This window comes from Bison bison, unplaced genomic scaffold, assembly GCF_000754665.1.
Source record: "Bison bison bison isolate TAMUID 2011002044 unplaced genomic scaffold, Bison_UMD1.0 scf7180017864239, whole genome shotgun sequence".
In the NCBI taxonomy this organism is placed as follows: domain Eukaryota; kingdom Metazoa; phylum Chordata; class Mammalia; order Artiodactyla; family Bovidae; genus Bison; species Bison bison.
Genome location: NW_011494811.1, coordinates 4,068,308 through 4,088,812, shown reverse-complemented (window position 1 = coordinate 4,088,812; position 20,505 = coordinate 4,068,308). Strand labels below are relative to the sequence as shown.

General features: G+C 43.9%; 1 protein-coding gene across 2 annotated transcripts in view; it reads left to right on the top strand.

The window, feature by feature from the left end:
* Positions 1-6: 6 nt before the first annotated feature.
* ARG2 (arginase 2) overlaps positions 7-20,505 on the top strand; it is a 34,834-nt gene continuing 14,335 nt past the window's right edge. Inside the window, exons 1-2 of one of the 2 annotated variants that reach the window (XM_010846712.1) lie at positions 7-126; positions 1,063-1,135. In XM_010846712.1, coding sequence (XP_010845014.1) covers positions 16-126; positions 1,063-1,135 — 184 coding nt within the window. In that variant the 5' untranslated portion in view covers positions 7-15. Of the gene's footprint in view, positions 425-1,062; positions 1,136-20,505 lie in introns of both variants that reach the window. The other variant, XM_010846713.1, reaches the window with a different exon arrangement.

Below are 20,505 nucleotides of genomic sequence, written 5' to 3'. Positions count from 1 at the left end.
CCTGCGCTGCCCATCATGTCCCTGAAGAGCCACCTCTCGCGTCTCCTCCGGACGCAAGTGCACTCCGTCCGGAAGAAGTCTGTCCACTCCGTGGCTGTCATTGGAGCCCCATTATCCCAGGGACAGGTGAGGACTGGGACATAGCACTTTGGGGCAGGGTTCCTCTTCCCTCAATCCCCACCCCCACCCCTCACTCGAGCCCCGGAGAAAATCGGGACCGGTGGAAATAACGAGGAGGCGAGGAGAGGATGGGGAGAAACGGAGAGGGGGATGAGGTGGTGGATTCCCGCGATTGGTCACCGGGAGAGCACGTGGGATTTTCCCTTGCCCCCCCCCCTCCGCCCCCCCGGTAGAAGATGGGAAAGGAGGGAGGGGATGGATGGAAGGCACCCTGTTTGCGAGGCGGATCGGGGCTAGCGGCCTGGTGGGTTTCTTCAGCCTCCCCTCCGAGGAGAGAGAAAGGGGTGGATTTCCCTCGGGGTGATGGAGGAGAGGAAAGACGGGAGAGGATTTCACAGAGGGGCTGGAGGAGGAGAAACCGAGGAGAATTTCCGGTGGAAAATCGAGGGCGGAGAGGCTAAAGAGAGCGACCGAGGACTTAAGCCTCCAGGGTCTATTCTCAGAAAGAGCGTTCATTGGAAAGGAAGTCGGCGCTGGTCTCTCCAGCGGCGGGAAGACTGAAGAGGCTGTTTTGTCCTCTCTTCAATGAAAGAAACCTGCAGTCATGGAGAGCTCACTGATGGAGAAGCCAGGGCTCAGTCCAGGCCAGCGACGCACACACCCGACAGCCAGATTCTGACTTGGCTCAGCCTCAGTCGACACCGAGTGGCTTGGGAGGTTGATTTGAATCCAGTGGTTGTTGTCCCTCTCCTCCTTCCCTCCAAGTGTTTGAAATGACCAGAACTCCAATTAAAAGAAAGGAAGGGCTGATGTTGTCACAGGTTTCCAGAGGGATCTGCTGGAAACTAAGAATACCATTGCAGACTTCTGTATTTTTTGTGAACTAAAATGGTCTTATTTTCAGTCATCTTCCCTCACATCTAGCTCTAATTTAACTTACAGAAAAGAAAAGGAGTGGAATATGGTCCTGCTGCTGTAAGAGAAGCTGGCTTGATGAAAAGGCTCTCGGATCTGGGTGAGTGGCTGGATTTTAGAAGTCTGAAGGCTGTTAATAGGCCAGTTCAGAGTCTTATTCTCTTATATCCTGGAACTGCATGGTGCGTTGGAAAGCACTTCCCATCCTCCCTTGGATTTCACCTGCAGCTTAAGATCTATGGAGGAGTCTTAAGATCTATGAAGGCAAAGTCTTCTTGCAATGAAGAGCGAGGAAGTGGAGTGAGGCAGGACCTGGAGCAAGTGCTGGTGACTGCAAAGTGGTGCTGAGGATGCTGGCTCCTGCTCCCACTGGACAGTCAACCTTTCCTCGAAATTCTAGTTCTCCTAACTCAGTGAGAGGTCCTTCTGATTTATCAGTCTAACCAGTTTCCTGTCTTCAAGTCATTTGTTTCCTCCTTAGTTTTAAGAACTTGCTATGACTGTAAGCAGAGACTTAGATCTGTGTTCTCCAAACTTCCCTGATTATGAAAATAACTTGGTTTACTTATCAGAAATAGAGATTCCTTGGCTTCACTGAGGACGAATCTGATTTTCTGGCTCTGAAGTGGGACCCAGGCATGTGCATTTTCACAGACAACCCAAATAATCAGAAGTAATATTGCTGTCTTGTAATCAGGATAGTGTTCTAAACATACAGAACCGGAAGTAAATCCCACCCACAGATATATGCCATTTGTCTAGTAATGAAAAAGCTTTTTAGTAACAGGGCACCAAATTCCAATACCCTTGTGGTATGAAGTTTCATATATCGAACTCAGATGTTTCTAGCTGCTATTCAAGGCCATTTCCTCTGTTATATTAGGACCATTCACATATCTCTTCTGGAGCTATAAAGTGCAAAAGGCATGGCAGTAGGGAACTATAGGTCCTGGAGACAGTAATACAGAGGCTAGGTGGACTCTCCCCTCTCCATGCTTGCTTAGAAATCCCCTAAGCATGCTAATCCCCTCCCCACGCTTGCTTAGAAATCTCTGCTGATCATTGAGTCCATTCCAGGGGTAGGTCATCTCCCTCTAAAACAGGATTAATGAACTCTCCGAAATCACCTTGAATTGTGAGGGGCCCTTCGTACACCACTGGCTACATATGGATGTGGTGTTTTGGTTTGAATACTGAAAACTTTTCTGTTAAATAATAAAGAACCCTACTGAAGAAGGAACTATAATTGATCACTTTAATAACTTTCCAAGTTTACCACCAAAGATGAGAGAGAAGATTTACTCTTCATGTGTCAACAAGTTACCTGATGGGATGAGATCATCCCCCTCTTCCTGCTTATAAATGAAGGTGTGTGTACTTAGTCGATCAGTCATGTCTGACTTTTTGAGACCCCATGGACTATAGCCCACCAGGCTCCTCTGTCCATGGGCATTCTCCAGGAAAGAATAATGGAGCAGGTTGTCATGCCCTCCTCCAGGGGATCTTCCCACTTCAGGGATTGAACCCAGGTCTCCCACATTGCAGGCGCATTTTTTACCATCTGATCCACCAGGGAACCCCATAAATGAGGATACTGTCTCTTTGAATCAGCTGTATATTCTTTCTTTTTAAAAATGTCTTTTACACTAAGGAAAGCAATTTCTGCTAATCGCTATTTTTTAATACTGGGTAAACCTGCAGCCCATCTGATAAACAGCCTAGCTTTGCTAAAATTGCCTTCTCATTCTATTCTGCCTTAAGATACTCCTGATGGGAATCAATTGTAGCTTCTTACAGGGGAAGTTAGTAAAATCCAGCTGCTGCTGCTGAATGAGGGGGAGGGGAACATTTATAGCAGCTTCTCTTGCTCTTGCTTTGTAGACCTTCAAATACCAGAGCCTGGTATTTTTCCACTCCAACCTGGGGAAGCCACTCTCCCTAAAAATTCCACTCGCTCAAAAACTTCTTGTGTAAATTTCCAACCTAAAGTGATGATCAAGTTTCAGTTTATTTGGTCTCCCCTTTAATTTTTTCAGATATTTTTAGTTTTACACTTTATGTCCTTACCCTGTAGCTGATTGGCAGCCCGCTATTACAAGCAGTCTGAAATACGATCTCATTGCATATTAATAAGATCGTGGCACTCAGCATATTTCCAGCATGTGGTTTTGGCTAATCTCCAAGAAGATGCTGGAGAAAAGTACCAAGAGAAGTTTTAAATGGCAGTATTCTGAAACAGTACCAAATAAGCAGCGTGAGTCAAATTTCAAGGGAGAGAAGACCCATGGAAAGGTAGCTCACAAATCCCTTTGTTCCTTGCCTTCTGCTCTGATGTCACAGGCTGCTGGTGTTGCCATGGCATCAGTTAAACTTCCTGTTCCCTGAATGAATGTATTTGTATTTGATTTTGTCTGGGTTTGTTTGTTCCTTTCCCTGGGCTTAGTTAGGCCATTCAGTGGTTCCTCTCTTGGGTGACCACTTTAGTATATAAAGAGAGCCTGAGAGAAACGAAGAAGTACTTTCTCTGGCAAGGCTTAGGTGCAGGTCCATTGCTCCTGATTCTAGTTAGCGCTTATGGTCATGGTAATTTGCACTCTTTCCTCCAGAAGGGGAATGAATGTTCTGTAGGTAAGATAGTTATAAACTGAGACTAACAGTTTGAGGTGTCTGTTATTGTAATTATGGTAATTTGACCCATCTGTGGTAAGGAGTGATGGCAGCCACTGAAACGACAAACCTAAATGACTGCTCCCGAGATCAGCTAAGGGTTCTGGAGTTCAGGAAGCCATTGTTCCCCTCAACTAGGCGAGGGACATTTATGCTTTTGTCCCATTTGGTGCTCCATTGGAGAGCAGGGCAGGAATCTCTGGTTGAGACCTAAGCATCTGGTTTGCTTCAGCAAGAACCAATAGAGAGCCAGAGATAGTTTAAACATAGAGATATCAGAGCTGTTTGTTTGGAACAGATTGCTATGTGAGTGCAGGGGTCTGTGTGTAGTAGAGAATGTTTCATGTTTGGTAGAGAATGGTAGCCATCACACATTTAGTTGTATGATAGTGATGCTTCAGCCTGGCTGCCATCCTACCTTTGTACTGAAACTACCCTGAGTAAGCTTACTTACTTACTTTTTTTTGTCAGCCTCTTTTTTGCTGGACCTCTCTACTATATACCACTTTATTCCTGAAATATCCTGTAAGCTAGACACTGCTGTCTTCTGAGCCTTCTCCCCATTGCCTGGTCCTTCCTGGACTCCTTTGTGGGATCCTCCTCTTCTTCCCAACTCTCAAGTGCTCATGTCCCCAGTGTTCCTCCAGCTTTCTTCTGAGTAGCTTCATCTCACTGTCACAGATGTCTCAAACTCAACAGGATAGAAACAAAATTCATTACCTCCCTCCCCAGTTTGGTCCTTGGTAGGGGAGCTAAGATCCCACATGCTTTGTGGTCCCCCCCCAAAAAGACATAAAAACAATATTGTAGCAAACTCAATAAAGACTTGTAAAAAGGTCCACATAAAAATAAAAAGGTCGTGCATACCACTGTGAAGATTAACAGTCCCACATGCTGCACCTAAGACCCAGTGGAGCAAAACACATACTTTTTTTTTTTTTAAAGAGAATATTCAAAAAAAGATCCTTTATAATTTGACCCTCAACTACCTCTTCAGACTTCTCTCCATCCACATTCCACTTCATTTTTGTTGTAACTAGGGTTGTGGGCACTTGACCTCGGCTCTACCAATAGAAACACCCATCCTAAACTTTGTCTTGATATTCTGGATGGAGCAGTAAAGATTTCATTCCGTGAGGGGCCGTGGTGGCAGCAGTTCCAGCAGTAGCTTCTGTCCGTGGGGTCAGCCATGCAAACTGCAGTGCTTCCTACCTGCCAGTAGTGGAGCTGAGGGCTGCAGGAGTGTCTTCACTGGGTAAACCTGCATTGGAAAGGCAGAGTCTTAACCACTGGACCACCAGGGAAGTCCCAAGCGTAAAACTTGAAAACATCATCAAGTTCTAGGCATGCCTGACTATGGTAAACAGACCTACCTTAGTGTGTTAACTATGACTTATTAAGAATTTTACGTTCGGTGTTCTGTATCTTAAGCATGGTGGAGGTTATAGGAGTACATATATTTGCCAAAACTCATTGCACTTAAAATGTCAATGAATATAAAGTATGCATCAAAGCTGTTTAAACATTTCTAGGTTTATTCTTTTTTTCTTTTCATACTGTGCATGGGGTTCTCAAGGCAAGAATACTGAAGTGGTTTGCCATTCTCTTCTCCAGTGGAGAGCCAACTCGTTGGAAAAGACCCTGATGCTGGGAAAGATTGAGGACAGGAGGAGGAGGGGTCGACAGAGGATGAGTTGGTTGGATGGCATCACTGGCTCAATAGATACGAGTTTGAGCAAACTCCAGGAGATAGTGAAGGACAGGGAAGTCTGGCATGCTGCAGCCTACACAGTCACAAAGAGTTGGACATGACTTAGTGATTGAACAATAGGTTTATTTTTAGGATCAGCTTTTAGTCACTAAAGACTATAACAAGTTCACTAATTTGCATTGTGACTGTCTGCAGGTGTTAGTCACTTAGTCGTGTCCAACTCTTTGTGACCCCATGGACTGTAGCCCGCAAGGCTCCTCTATCCATGGAATTCTCCAGGCAAGAATACTGGAGTGGGTAGCCATTCCCTTCTCCAGGGGATCTTCCTGACCCAGACAAAGAACCCTGGTCTCCTACATTGCAGGCAGATTCTTTACCATCTGAGCCACCAGGGAAGCCCACAATTTCATTAATTTGTATATTCAAAAAATTTGAGTACTACAGAGGAATTAAAAAGCCTCTTGATGAAAGTGAAAGAGGAAAGTGAAAAAGTTGGCTTAAAGCTCAAAATTCAGAAAACTAAGATCATAGCATCCAGTCCCATCACTTCATGGGAAATAGATGGGGAAACAGTGGAAACAGTGTCAGATTTTATTTTTTGGGCTCCAAAATCACTGCAGATGGTGACTGCAGCCATGAAATTAAAAGATGCTTACTCCTTGGAAGGAAAGTTATGACCAACCTAGATAGCATATTGAAAAGCAGAGACATTACTTTGCCAACAAAGGTCTGTCTAGTCAAGACTATGGTTTTTCCTGTGGTCATGTATGGATGTGAGAGTTGGACTGTGAAGAAGGCTGAGTGCCAAAGAATGGATGCTTTTGAACTGTGGTGTTGGAGAAGACTCTTGAGAGTCCCTTGGACTGCAAGGAGATCCAACCTGTCCATTCTAAAGGAGATCAGTCCTGGCCACCTCTTGCTAAGAGTTGACTCATTGGAAAAGACCCTGATGCCGGGAAGGATTGGGGGCAGGAGGAGAAGGGGACGACAGAGGATGAGATGGCTGGATGGCATCACTGATTCGATGGACTTGAGTCTGGGTGAACTCCGGGAGTTGGTGATGGACAGGGAGGCCTGGTGTGCTGCAATTAATGGGGTCACAAAGAGTCGGACATGACTGAGCGACTGAACTGAACTGAACTGACTGAAGCTTTAGGTACTAGAAATACAATAGTGAACAAAACAGAAATACCTGTTATCACGGAACTCTCATTCTAATGAGGGGTAGTTGGAAGCTGATATAATTAAAACATACAGTATGTCAGATGTAATGACATAAATAAATAAATGAATGTTAGAGTTGGGGGATGGGGTAAGCACTGCAGATGTAGGTAGGAGGCTTCACTGAGAAGGGGTCCTGTGAACAGACCTTTGGGAGATAAGGAACCATGTGCATATCTGAAAGAAAAGCATTTTAGGAAAAAGGTAAGTGCAGTAAGTGAAGTGTAAAGACCCTGAGATAGAAAAATGCCTGGAATGCTGAGGGAACAAAAAGCTACTCCTAAGGTGGTGTTGGAGAAAACTCTTGAGAGTCCCTTGGACTGCAAGGAGATCCAACCAGTCCATTCTGAAGGAGATCAGCCCTGGGATTTCTTTGGAAGGAATGATGCTAAAGCTGAAACTCCAGTACTTTGGCCACCTCATGCTAAGAGTTGACTCATTGGAAAAGACTCTGATGCTGGGAGGGATTGGGGGCAGGAGGAGAAGGGGACGACAGAGGATGAGATGGCTGGATGGCATTACTGACTCGATGGACGTGAGCCTGAGTGAACTCCAGGAGTTGGTGATGGACAGGGAGGCCTACTGTGCTGCGATTCATGGGGTTGCAAAGGGTCGGACACGACTGAGCGACTGAACTGAACTGAACTGAAGGTCCTTCCAGTGGTTGTCTTGTGGAAAGGGGAGGGCCTTTCTACACTCTCATCTCCAGTTTTTCAAGAAAAGCCAGAAATCTGGGTTCTTATAGGAGATTTTAAAAAAACATGATATCATAAAATGGAATACTGAGTCACAAAAATGAATGAATTGCCAGTTCATGCTGCAAAATGGATAAACTCTAACAGCATGATGCTGAGTGAAAGAAGGAAGAAGACTACATATCATATAAATCCATTTATATGAAATGTCCAGAGCAGGCAAATCTATATAGAAAATGATTAGTGGTTCCCAGCGACTCAGGAGAGAGAGAATGGGGAGTGACTGCTAGTGGGTCCTTTTGGAGTGTGTTAAACATTTCTGGAATTAGTAATTTGCTAATTAATGCCTTGGCAAAAGTACACGTCACTAATGAGCTTGAATATAGGCAAATCTATTATAGGCATTACTGGGTGGGGTTTGGCAAATTTTAATATAACTGTATCTTTCCTGCTTAGAAAAAGGCAGCACAGAATTTAACTTACATCTTGTATTTCAAAGTTGTTTGATAGCTAACCTTTATTATGTTCTAGGCACTGTGATAGGCTTTTGCTCTTATGAGATCCTTACTCTTAAGAGCAAATTATGACATTAGGATGGCTAGCATCAAAAATAAAAAACGGTTGTTGGTGAGGATGTGGAGCTGTTGGTACCCTTGTGCACTGTTGGTGGGAATATAAAATCATTCAGGTACTGTGGAAAACAGTATGGCATTTTCTCAAAGTTAAAAATAGTTAAAAGATGAGCTACAAATTCTACTCTGGGCACACATTCAACGGAATTGAAAAACAGGGTTTCAAAGAGATGTTCGTATACCCATATTCATAGCAGCATGCTTCATAATAACAGCCAAACGGTGGAAGCAACCAAGCGTCCCCTAATGGACGAATGGATAAACAAAATGTGGTACAAACATACAACAGAAAATTAGCCTTAGAAAGGAAACTGACATATGCTGTAACATGTTGAACCTTGAGCATTATGTTAAGTGATATAAGCCAGTTGCAAAAAGACATACTGTATGATTCCATTTATGAGGTACCTGGAGTAGTCAGATTCATAGGGGCAAAGTAGAATGGTGGTTCAGGGACTGGAAGAAGAGGGAATGGAGAGAGATGGTTTAATGGGTACAGAATCTCAGGTTTACAAGAAAGAGTTCTGGAGATGGATGGTGGTGATCATTACCTAGCAATGTGAATGTACTTAATACCCCTTAAAAGTGATTAAGATGGTTATTTTTATGTGTATTTTACCATAATTTAAATTTATGTGTATTTTACCACAATTTAAAATTTGAAAATGTATTAGAATATTCTAAGAACATGGAAGTTCACTTGAGGTTTTAACTTCTTAGGGACATAATAATGCTGTATGCTTGAAATTTTTTCAACTTGTTATTTAGCACACTGTTCTATAAATAAAAACTGAGAATGGAAAGAAAAAGTATGGCCTGAAGGTCATACAGTCAGCAGCAGAAGTAGTTGAGAGCTTCACAACTTGCCATATACAACCTAGCCCCTCAGTTGGGGCAGTCAGCTGCTTTCTTGGTTCATCACAGCTGAATAAGCTGAGTGGCCCCATCATAAAGGTATGGTCTCCAGCTTCTTCTGAAATTCCTGTATTTCTCATGATGACTATTTCAAACCTACCCACACTTCTCCTATTTTTCCAACTCAAGTATGAACTCCCTTAACTTCTAGCTCTTCTCCCCATCATCCCTCCAATTAGTTGTATCTACAAAGATGTTATGACACTCTCCTTAGAGGATGAGGTATCCAGTCCTTCCTTAATAGACAGGTACAATTGCACGTGATGAAAGTCCCAGATAACAGTGCTTTAAGAAAAACAGTTCACTCTCCAGGAAATAGAGTCTAGAGAGAAGTCAGAGCTGGTTTGGAGGCCCAGTTCTTTGACATTCAAACCTAGATTCTTATCTTGCTGTATTACCAGCAAGGCCTCGTTTCTGGTGGCAGGATGGGAGAATGAACCAAGAAGGGCAGAGGGAGAGCCTGTGCTTTCCCTTAAGGGAAGTTCCCAGGACGTTGCTGGAGGATGCTGCTGCTTGTCCTCTTGGCCCCAGCATGTCGCATGGCCACAGCCAGCTGGAAAGGAAGATGCTGAATTTAGTCTATTCTAGGGGGTCACGTCTCAGCTATTAATAAAATTCTTTCTGGAGGAAGGGAAGAGCAGATACTGGACAAGTGATTCTTGGCCATGCCATCTCCCTGTGGTCTAGAGCCTGTGCCTTTCTACTTCCTGAGTGACCTTGTTCCAGCACTTAGCCCTTCTTTCCCTTGTTTCTCAGCACCTGTCTACTAACCTGTCCCTTCAATAATTCAGTGCAAATCTTACCCACCTCCCACCCCTGTCTGCCAAATGTAGCCTTCCAGCCCTTGTCTGATATTTTGCTTCTCTTCAGAGCCACTGTCTTAGCTTCCTCACTGCCTTTTTACACATCTCCTTGCTATAACCGGGTGTCCTGGGCCATCACTGCAATGAAACTGATTTTGCTAAGGTCTCTGACCTCCTACTTTCTAATACGGTAGATTCTGCAACATTCACATTTGACACTATTAGCCATGCCATCCTTATTGAAGCTGACACCACCCTCTTCTGCTTTTAATTCTTTGGGTTTCTTTGCAATATTCTCCGCCGCCTACATGTTGGTATTCATCAGGGTTTTTGCCCTTGATCCTCTTGCTGTATGCTGCCTTGGTTGGCAATTTGTCCATTTCCATGGCCTTTCTGGTACTGGTACATTAATGCCTCCAGAGCTTTATCTCCAACACTTAAAATTCCCTTTCCTTCCAGCTCCAAACTTATATGCCAGCTGGCTTCCATGTATCTTAACTTTTTTATTATGGAAGTGTTCAAACATAAGAAAAGTAGAGATGGTAACATAATGAATTTGATGTCTATCACCTAGTACCAATTATCCATACCTGGCAATGTTTCTCATCCCACCTCCATACCTTTTGCAGCAAATAACAGACATCATATTTTTTCATCTGCAAATATTTCATTGTACTTCTTCAAAATTCAAGAAAGCTTTAAAATTAACTACAATATTTACTGCATCTAAAATAAGTTAGTATCAAATACAGAGTATCGGGGAAATATAATTTAAAAGAATTTCTCAACTGAGAACCTGTCCACAGAGAAGGAAAACAGTTTATTTTTGAATAAGCATTAAATCAGGCAATCTGCTGAAAAATTACAAAGATAAAGAAATCTTACTCTTTTCTATAGCCAAGCAGGTGCAAGTACAATCCATGTTTTTAAGATTAATAACTAGACCTCCAGTTAGAAGACTTTGAGAGTTGACCTTATGTCACAGGGCTTCCCATGTGGCACTATTGGTAAAGAACCCACCTGCCAATGCAGGAGACAGAAGAGACTCAGGTTCAGTCCCTGGGTCAGGAAGATCCTCTGGAGGAGGGCATGGCAACCCATTCCAGTATTCTTGCCTGGAGAATCCCATAGACAGAGGAGCCTGGTGGGCTCCAATCCATGGGACTGTGAAGAGTTAGACATGACTGAATCGACTTAGCAGGCACACAGTTATATCACATGTTCAGTTCAGTACAGGCGCTCAGTTGTGTCCAATTCTTTGTGACCCCACGAACTGCAGCACGCCAAGCCTCCCTGTCCATCACCAACTCCCGGAGTCCACCCAAACTCATGTCCATTGAGTCGGTGATGCCATCCAACCATCTCATCCTCTGCCGTCCCCTTCTTCTCCTGCCCTCAATCTTTCCCAGCATCAGGGTCTTTTCCAATGAGTCAGCTCTTCACATCAGGTGGCCAAAGTACTGGAGTTTCAGCTTCAACATCAGTCCTTCCAATGAATACCCAGGACTGATCTCCTTGCAGTCTAAGGGACTCTCAAGAGTCTTCTCAACACCACAGTTCAAAAGCATCAATTCTTCTGTGCTCAGCTTTCTGTATAGTTCAACTCTCATATCCATAAATGACTACTGGAAAAAATATCATATGTAGTTCATCCTAAATTATCATGGAACTTGGAGGGACTACTTTAGTTGACTGGCTTTATCTGGAGGGGAAACAAACATCTGACATCTTAACATGGGAGGTAGTTTTTTGGCTAATTGAAGCAAGGAGCCCACCATCCATGCCCTTAGAACTGGGAGGTTGAGACCCTGGATGTTTGCATTTCAAAAAGTGGTTCCCAGCTCCCTGAGGAAACATTCCTAGGTTATGAGGCCTATTTAGTCGTAAAGATTACTTGCATGTGAAAAGGACAGAGAAAGAAATTCTGAAACACAGGGAGGGGAAAAGTCTACCCTTGTTTTCAACAGGGATAATTAAGTCTATTTTCAATTTGTATCTGTCTTTGCACAGTTAAGATTCACAGTGCCCAACTGATTTACACTTGTGGTTGATCTGTAGAGGAAACTAGGTCATTTGTCTGTAGAACCTCTCAGCTTGGATTTTGCAGATGGCATCCTTGTAGCATTCTGTGACATGTTCTTTGTCCTCTGTATTTCCTGTCACCTGGTTACTGAATCTAGATTCTTGGTCAAATTCAGGTCCAGCTTTTTGTTTTTTTTCCTGGCAGTTCTGCTTCTTGTGCTCAGTCACATATGACTCTTTGTGGGGCCATGGACTGTAGCCCACCAGATTCCTCTGCCCGTGGAATTTCCCAGGCAAGAATACTGGAGTGGGTAGCCATTTCCTTCTCCAGGGTATCTTCCCAACCCAGGGATCAAACCCAGGTCTCCTACATTGCAGGCAGATTCTTTACCATCTGAGCCACCAGGTGACATGTTTTCATTCAAAGTGATGTCGTCAGTCACTGAATATTCGTTGAGCCTTTAACTTGTTGAATTGAGCCATTAACCCACTCCTGTGTATGAGCAAGAGGATAGTCTCTAACACCCCAATGTCAGTGCATCCAAAACTGAACTTACCAACATCTCTACCCCCTTTCCCTGTGCTTTCTTATCTCTGGTGGTAGCAGAGCCAGAAAGCCGGAGGGCAAATCCTTTCTCCCCCGTAGCCCTTTTAAGTATTGCTGGAATCTTGTTAGTTCTCTCCCACCACCTTGTCTTTATAGGCCCTCTGGCAGTGGCTCTTCTGCAGGCCAGGCAGTTTTCCAGAGGCCACCGGATCACCAGATCTACAGTGCAGATTTGATCCGTCACCTCCTGATTGAACCTTAGTAGCTCCTACTGCATATAGAACCTGAACCCTGCCTCTTCCCGCCTCATCTCTCTGCAATCATCCCTGACCGTCCCTGGGCATTGTTGTGTAGGGCTGAAGGCACTGTGTGCCTTTTCTGCTTGGCAAGCCTCTCTCCTTTTATTCCTGACTAAAACCTTCAAGATTCAGATACCGACTCTTCTGAGATGCCCTCTTGGCTCACCCTGGGTCTGAGTCAGCACCTTCTCGTGACTCTTCCCATCACACCCTGTGTATGACGGCATCATCACAATTAGCAGCGGTCTGTGCTTTCCCCGCCTGTCTTCTGACCAGGCTGTGAGCGCCCTGAAGGCTGCAGCCAGGCGCACAGTCAGCACACAGTCAGCTTTTGTTGAAGGAAGAAATGGGGCGAAGCATTCTAGCTGTCTTCTGGAACTTCATTCCCATCGTGACCCATGGGATTTTCCAGGATCACAACTTCCTTTCTCTCCAAATGGTTTGCTCCTCAGAAGCCCCCTGGTTTCCCAGATTTTAAAAATGTATGACAATAAATAATATATCAAATTGATATATTATCAGATTATATATATTAATCTATATATCTGTCATGTATCAAATTGTTTAATTCTTACAAGGTGTTGGGCTACCAGTTGAATGAACTTAGTCACACTAAGTGCTGGTAAGCAGCGATGGCCAGTTTTTGCCTCCTTTTTTGAAACATGCTTGGTCTTAATCTAGAACCTAAGAATCCAATGATGACTGCTTCAAGAAAGGCTGACCTCTAGTTGCTTTAGACAGAAGAGGCATTGTTCCTTTCATATCCAAGACAATACCGTTCAGAGGCCTAGAACCTAAGGGATTACTGTGGTTAGTTTAAATAACTTAGTCCTTGAATAAATTTACTTGTCCTTTGTATTAATGAGCAAGCTCTCCTGGTAGGGAGGGTGTATTCCTGTAATAGATGTAGTAATGCTAAGATCTGATGAGAAGATAGCATCTTTCTGGCTCCCTCCTCTATTCCAAGACACTAGAATTACAGAATAGGAAAAGAAGTAGAAAATACCTTCCTGTGTGACTGAGAATTGAGTCACAGTGGGGTGTGGCATTGTGGTTAGGGCTTTTGGAGAATCGGTGTCCCAAATGAAATTGGCCGTGCCTTTCAATTCTTTTGTAGGGAAGGTAGAAAATTTGAACTGTGTGTGAGAGCTGGACTCCTTAGGAGCCATTGTGATGAGAAATCAATGGGCCTATGTGTATTTGCTACTTCTCACCGAAAACCCTTGTTCTTCTCAAAAGGACATAATCATATTACAAACAAGTTTTGGGAAGTCGTAAATTACACTATCTGTTGTGAGGAAAGGGTAGGGTGGAGAGAAAAACCACAAAGATGCCTCATCTTGTTGAACTAATACCCTGTGACCCTTAGTTAGTGTGTGTAGGCTTTTCCTTGTTCAGATCAGGTCAGATCAGATCAGTTGCTCAGTCGTGTCCGACTCTTTGTGATCCCATGAATTGCAGCACGCCAGGCCTCCCTGTCCATCACCAACTCCCGGAGTTCACTCAGACTCATGTCCATCGAGTCAGTGATGCCATCCAGCCATCTCATCCTCTGTCGTCCCCTTCTCCTCCTGCCCCCAATCCCTCCCAGCATCAGAGTCTTTTCCAATGAGTCAACTCTTCGCATGAGGTGGCCAAAGTACTGGAGTTTCAGCTTTAGCATCATTCCTTCCAAAGAAATCCCAGGGCTGATCTTCAGAATGGACTGGTTGGATCTCCTTGCAGTCCAAGGCACTCTCAAGAGTCTTCTCCAACACCACAGTTCAAAAGCATCAATTCTTCGGCGCTCAGCCTTCTTCACAGTCCAACTCTCACATCCATACATGACCACTGGAAAAACCATGGCCTTGACTAGACGAACCTTGTTGGCAAAGTAGTGTCTCTGTTTTTGAATATGCTATCTAGGTTGGTCATAACTTTCCTTCCAAGGAGTAAGCATCTTTTAACTTCATGGCTGCAGTCACCATCTGCAGTGATTTTGGAGCCCAGAAAAATAAAGTCTGCCACTGTTTCCACTGTTTCCCCATCTATTTCCCAGGAAGTGGTGGGACCGGATGCCATGATCTTCGTTTTCTGAATGTTGAGCTTTAAGCCAACTTCTTCACTCTCCACTTTCACTTTCATCCAGAGGCCTTTTAGTTCCTCTTCACTTTCTGCCATAAGGGTGGTGTCATCTGCATATCTGAGGTTATTGATACTTCTCCCGACAATCTTGATTCCAGCTTGTGTTTTCCTTGTTACCTTATTTTAACTAACAACTGTGTAAGGGTGGGCATACTTCGAGACTGAACTTGGTTGGAGATCTTGACTCTTCTGGGCAGTCACAGCCAGAGGACAGCTTTCCTTTGCATCTGTTGTGACCATACATGAGCCACCCTGGCCACGTGGTCTCCATGCACTGTGCTTTTGAATAGTGTGGAATGTGATTGGTCTGGTTTGTTGAGGTTCCTTGGGAAACTCACTGGGGTGCTAGCCCAGGTCTGGGGCAGGGAGCTACACATCTGGACTGGTTCACTGGCAGAGCCTTAGTAGTCACCCGCCCTTTCAGTCCTTCCTGAAACAAGGTGAAGCATCAAGAATTTAAAAAAGAAAAAAGATCACATATTCTGAAGAGCACTATTTTAGCCCCAGGGATCGTCGCTATCTCCTTCTGTGGTTAGATAGTGAAGTAGCTTGAGGTCTTGTCAGCATGTTAACAACAGATCTTTTTCTCAGAGAAGCTTAACAGTCTTGTTTGGAATGAGGGAAAGTGGTTATGTTGCAGTGACTTGTGAAGCCAGAGGAACCCTCCTCTTCTCTCTGCCCCTGCCTGTGTTGGAATCAGGCTGCCATCTGTCCACTGAAGATCTGAAGATCTGCCTGAGAAAGCTGAGCTGGCTGGCTCACCATGGTCTAGAAGTGCCTGGAGGGTTGACATGAGTTGGGTACAGAGGGGCGTACATTACTAAGCCTATTCTCAGCAGGCGATGCCCTGTTCTCCTTCAGCAAGAAGTTCAGATGTAGCTGGAAAACCAATTAGCAGGAAACAATATAAATATGAATATAATATAATATAAATATAAATGGTGTTGCAAGTCATCTCTTGTTACATGTCTTGAGCCAAACTTTCGAGCTTGTTTTGTGTTGGGGTTTTTTTACACCAGGATCACAGTCACGCACAGGCATCTAGTAACACCACGTCTGTATCAGCTGATCTTGAGGTTAAGTCCGGTATGTGTTAGATGGACATGTCTGGAGTGACCAGCCTGGATGCTGGGATTAACCTTCCATCCTTGAGCCCCCTGTGCCACTCTCCCTGGCCTTCTTCAGCTGTGGTCTTAGAGTAGCATTGTAACTGTTTTCAATAAGTTGGTCTTCCAGGTACAACTTTGAAGTTCTAAGAATTAGCAGGTGCAGTCCTTTTAAAATACCAGGAAATCCCTTTCTGTGGGATGAAATCTGCCATGTACAATATATGAATCTGTAACTTTAAGAGCCACCAGTGTTCTCTTGGCACCAAATGAGAACTCAGAGTCTTCGTTTTTCTGCACGTTTCACTGACTCATTATTCCTGACAAATCATAAGCACTCATCCTGTTCAAGGACAGTTCAAAAGACTGTACACTAATGGACTCTCGGGCTTCCCAGGTGGCTCATCTGCCTGACAAGCAGGAGACATGGGTTCAATCCCTGGGTCGGGAAGATCCCCTGGAGACGAAATGGCAGTCCATTCCAGTATTCTTGCCTGGGAAATCCTGGACAGAGGAGCCTGGCTAAGAGTTGGACATGATTTAGCGACTAAACAACAGCACAATAGACTCTTAGCTTTACTCCAAGTCTAATATTCTGCCAGTAGGCTCCCTGCGGCTTGCTATACTCACCCATGTGTCAGCCCACTTGACCCATCTCTCTTGATTTGCTAGAGGCCTTGGGAGCAGCTAAAGCTACCTGTAAGTACAAGTAGAGCAGCAGAGAGAACGGGGTGCCCTTCTGCTGTAGAAATGCCTGCTCACTCATAATATTCTTATCTGATCTCTAACCAAAGAAGGATTCAGGCATGCTCTGAACTTTAGGTGCCATTTACCTTTGCTGAATTTCTTCTGCAGGATGTGGATGATGATACCAAGAGAGGAAGTACTGAGGATTAGCAGCTCTCTGTAAAGCATCTAGCCAGCACTGCATGGTAGCCAGAGAGAGACAAGTTTTGCTCCTTTCCCTTGTTTCCTGTCACTGGCTTCTTTCAGGGATTCACTGGTGATGAGGGCCCTGAAATAGAAGTGCTGTTCGCAGACATTGCTAAGGTCAGATAGGGCTCTTTTCATTTCTTCCAGTTGCATCATTCTGTGGATGCACTTGTGTTCTCGTTGCACTCTGATGGAACCTGAGAGGTTTATCAAGGCCAAAGGTAACATCCAGGCCTAAAAGATCAGAGTAGTAGGCAGTGTATTTTTATTTCCAGCACTGGGGAGAGAAGCAATGAGGCGGTGCCAGTATATATAGGGCTTGACTTTTTTCCCCACAGCAAATGAAAAATGAGAGCCCTTTCTAGTTGGTTCCAGATCTATTTGATATGAGAGCTTCCTTGGAAGTTTCGGGTTTATTTCATCTTACAGTACCTTCTAAAAGAGGAAAGAGCAGCAATGGAATATTGTGTCTCTTCCAATTTAGACTTGCAGATGAGTTGACCTGAAGGACAAAAGATTTGAGAAGAGAGAGCTCCCTCCAGCATGGTAGCTATTCCATGTTATACTCTGTGCTGTTTTCACTATAATTCCAAGATTCATTAAAATTGGTGAGATCATTTCTTGTTTTTTGAACCAGAAAATTTTCCATTAGCACTCAGAGTAACTGCTTTAACTTTACTCAGTTCATCCTGCTCTTAACAAAAAAATTAACCTCCCATCAACCTCTCTACACCTCAAAAACAGCCTATGGGTCATAATTTATGTTCCCTATAACCTCATATTGCTTAGCTCCAAAATGCAGACATCTCATTCTTATTAAATTGTTCAACTGTTTCCAAACAAGGCATACATTTCTTCTTTCAGGTCCTCATTTTCTTTAGACACCAGTCTTAGGCTCTGTTCCACTAGTCCTTTGGGTGTTACAATGCTACTGGTGCAGCAGGCATTATAGGAGAAAGCCGCATCAGTCTGCATCAGGATGGCATGGTCCCCTCACTGATTCAGCTCTGTAATGAACTAGAACAGTTAAGATCAGCAACATAAGCTTTCATATTTTGAGTTCTTAGTCACTTAAAGATTATGGTAGTGGAATTATCCAGTCTCATCCTCTTCTGGATGTGAAAACCTAGTTTGCTGGCCAATGCCATATATGCAGGAATGATGTGCCACTTCTAGGCTGGGGCCTTTAAAAGCAAAGGTGTGCCTTCTTAGTGCCTTCTCCCTCTCCACCTGCCTTGAACCTGGAGAGACTTAACCTTAGTTGTACAAGATGACAAGCTCCTAAGTGTGGCAGACCTACGAGCCAGGAGTCTGGTTTCTGAATCATATAGAGGAAAGCTGCTTGCTGACCTAGAATATCGAACCCTGGATACTTAAATGAACAAGAAGCCAATCTAACATGTATATGTACAGCTGAGTCCCTTCATTGTACACCTGAAACTATCACAACATTGTTAATCGACTATACCCCAATACTAAATGTTTTTGGTGTTAAAAAATACATATAAAAAAAGAATATTATGGTGCTTGCTTCAGCAGCACATATACTAAAACACTGGAACAATTCAGAAAAAGATTAGCACAGTCTGTATGTAAGGATGATATGCAAATTTGTGAAGTGTTTGGCCACCTGATGGGAAGAGCTGACTCATTTGAAAAGACCCTGATGCTGGGAAAGATTGAGGGCAGGAGGAGAAGGGGACGACAGAGGATGAGATGGTTGGATGGCATCACCAACTCAATGGACATGGGTTTGGGTGGACTCCAGGAGTTGGTGATGGACAGGGAGGCCTGGCGTGCTGCAGTCCATGGGGTCACAAAGAGTCGGACATGACTGAGCGACTGAACTGAACTGAAAAACAAAGAATACCATGGATTTTGTTTAGGCATAAAGGTCTACAAGGACAGACTAGTCAAACTTGGAAATTGGGATAAGGGACTCTCACCATTCGACACTTCCTTGACAATTTTACAAAAATTTCTATTGTCAATTAGGAAGGAAAACAACAATAGAGTAACAAAATTTTCTGGTACAAAATTCACTCATTTAGAAGCCCTTTGTTGTCTACCTGATCCTCCCTGAATTTCCTTTTGCTTCTTTAGCATTCACTGTTCCTAGTCCTTACTTGGACTTTATTGTGGAAATCCAGGAGCAGAGCTGGGAGTCATACAGGGTGGTCCACTCAGGCAGGGCCCTCAAGGTATTAATCCCTTCAAGGGGTCTGGTCCTCAGCTTTGTGGATCCAGGAACAGAAGTCTTAAAGTGTGCAGCAGAGTTTATCGGACTTTAACACCCAGAGACTGATGCTAACTATGATGTATAAACCCAAATGCCCATCTGTACGTAATTACAGTGAGCAATGGTCCTTCTGACATCCACTGTCAGAAGAGGAAATCCTCTTGCTGGTATGAGGGCTGCTGGGAAACTGAGTAAGCAGAAGGCTGTTTGGCAAGCAAGGAATCGGAACCCACCATCCAGGCTGTGAATTAATCTGGTGATTCACTCCACAGTTACACATTTAATGACCAAAATCCTTTTATGAAATTCAGTCTCTCTGCCATGGAGGGTGTTGCTTTTAAGACTGCCAGATTCTCTTAAGGTTCCTTTTTAGGCTTTCTGAAGCTTTATTCTGATAAGCAAACAATAGTGAGCCTAGTTAGTACTGTTTCTGTCACACTTATCGAAGCCTACATCCTATATTCCATGATAGGACTTGAGCGTTCCTCAAGTTCTGTCACTTAACCACCAGGCTGATCACTTTAGTTCTCATTTATTTCTTATTGGTTATGGGAGGATTAAATGAGTTAGTCTTCAAAAATTAATATTAGTATTATTTACTTAGATTATAAACCCTTTCTAATTATACACCTAACATAAAACACCTAGGAAGAGCCTAAATGCTTGATGTGGTTTAAGGGGATGCTGAGATAAACACAGATAGGGAAGTTAAAGGGGCTTCCCAGGTTGTGCTAGTGATAAAGAAACAGCCTGCAAATGCAGGAGACTTAAGAGACATGGGTTCAATCCCTTCGTTAAGAAGATCCCTTAGAGAAGGGCATGGCAACCCACTCCAATATTCTTGCCTGGAGAATTCCATGAACAGAGGAGCCTAGCGGACTACCGTCCATAGGGTTGCAAAGAGTCAGACGTGAATGAAGCTACTTAGCACTGGAGCACTGGAGGGAAGTTGAAACATCCAAGTATAGGCACTGCCATTGAATCTGTCCAGCACAAGATTGTCTTGCAACAGTGGCAAGACCTAATATTAACTTGAAAGTTAATGCTTCATTTCTCTTAAATCCAGCGTCCTTCCATATTTTGAGATTCAGTAAAGTACATAGTGACCTTCAGTTCACTCAGTTGTGTCCAACTCTTTGTGACCCCATGGACTGCTGCACGCCAGACTTCCCTGTCCATCACCAACTCCCAGAGTTTGCTCAAACTCATGTCCGTTGAGTCAGTGATGCCATCCAAACATCTCATCTGCTGTTGTCCCCTTCTCCTCCTGCCTTCAGTCTTTCCCTGCATCAAGGTCTTTTCCACTGAGTCAGTTCTTCACATCAGGTGGCCAAAGTATTAGAGCTTCAGCTTCAGCATCAGTCCTTCCAATGAATATTCAGGACTGATTTCCTTTAGGATTGACAGGTTTGATCTTACAGTCCAAGGGACCCTCAAGAGTCTTCTCCAACACCAGTTCAAAAGCATCAATTCTTTGGTGCTCAGCTTTCTTTATAGTCCAACTCTTCACATCCATACATGACTACTGGAAAAACCATAGCCTCGACTACATGGAC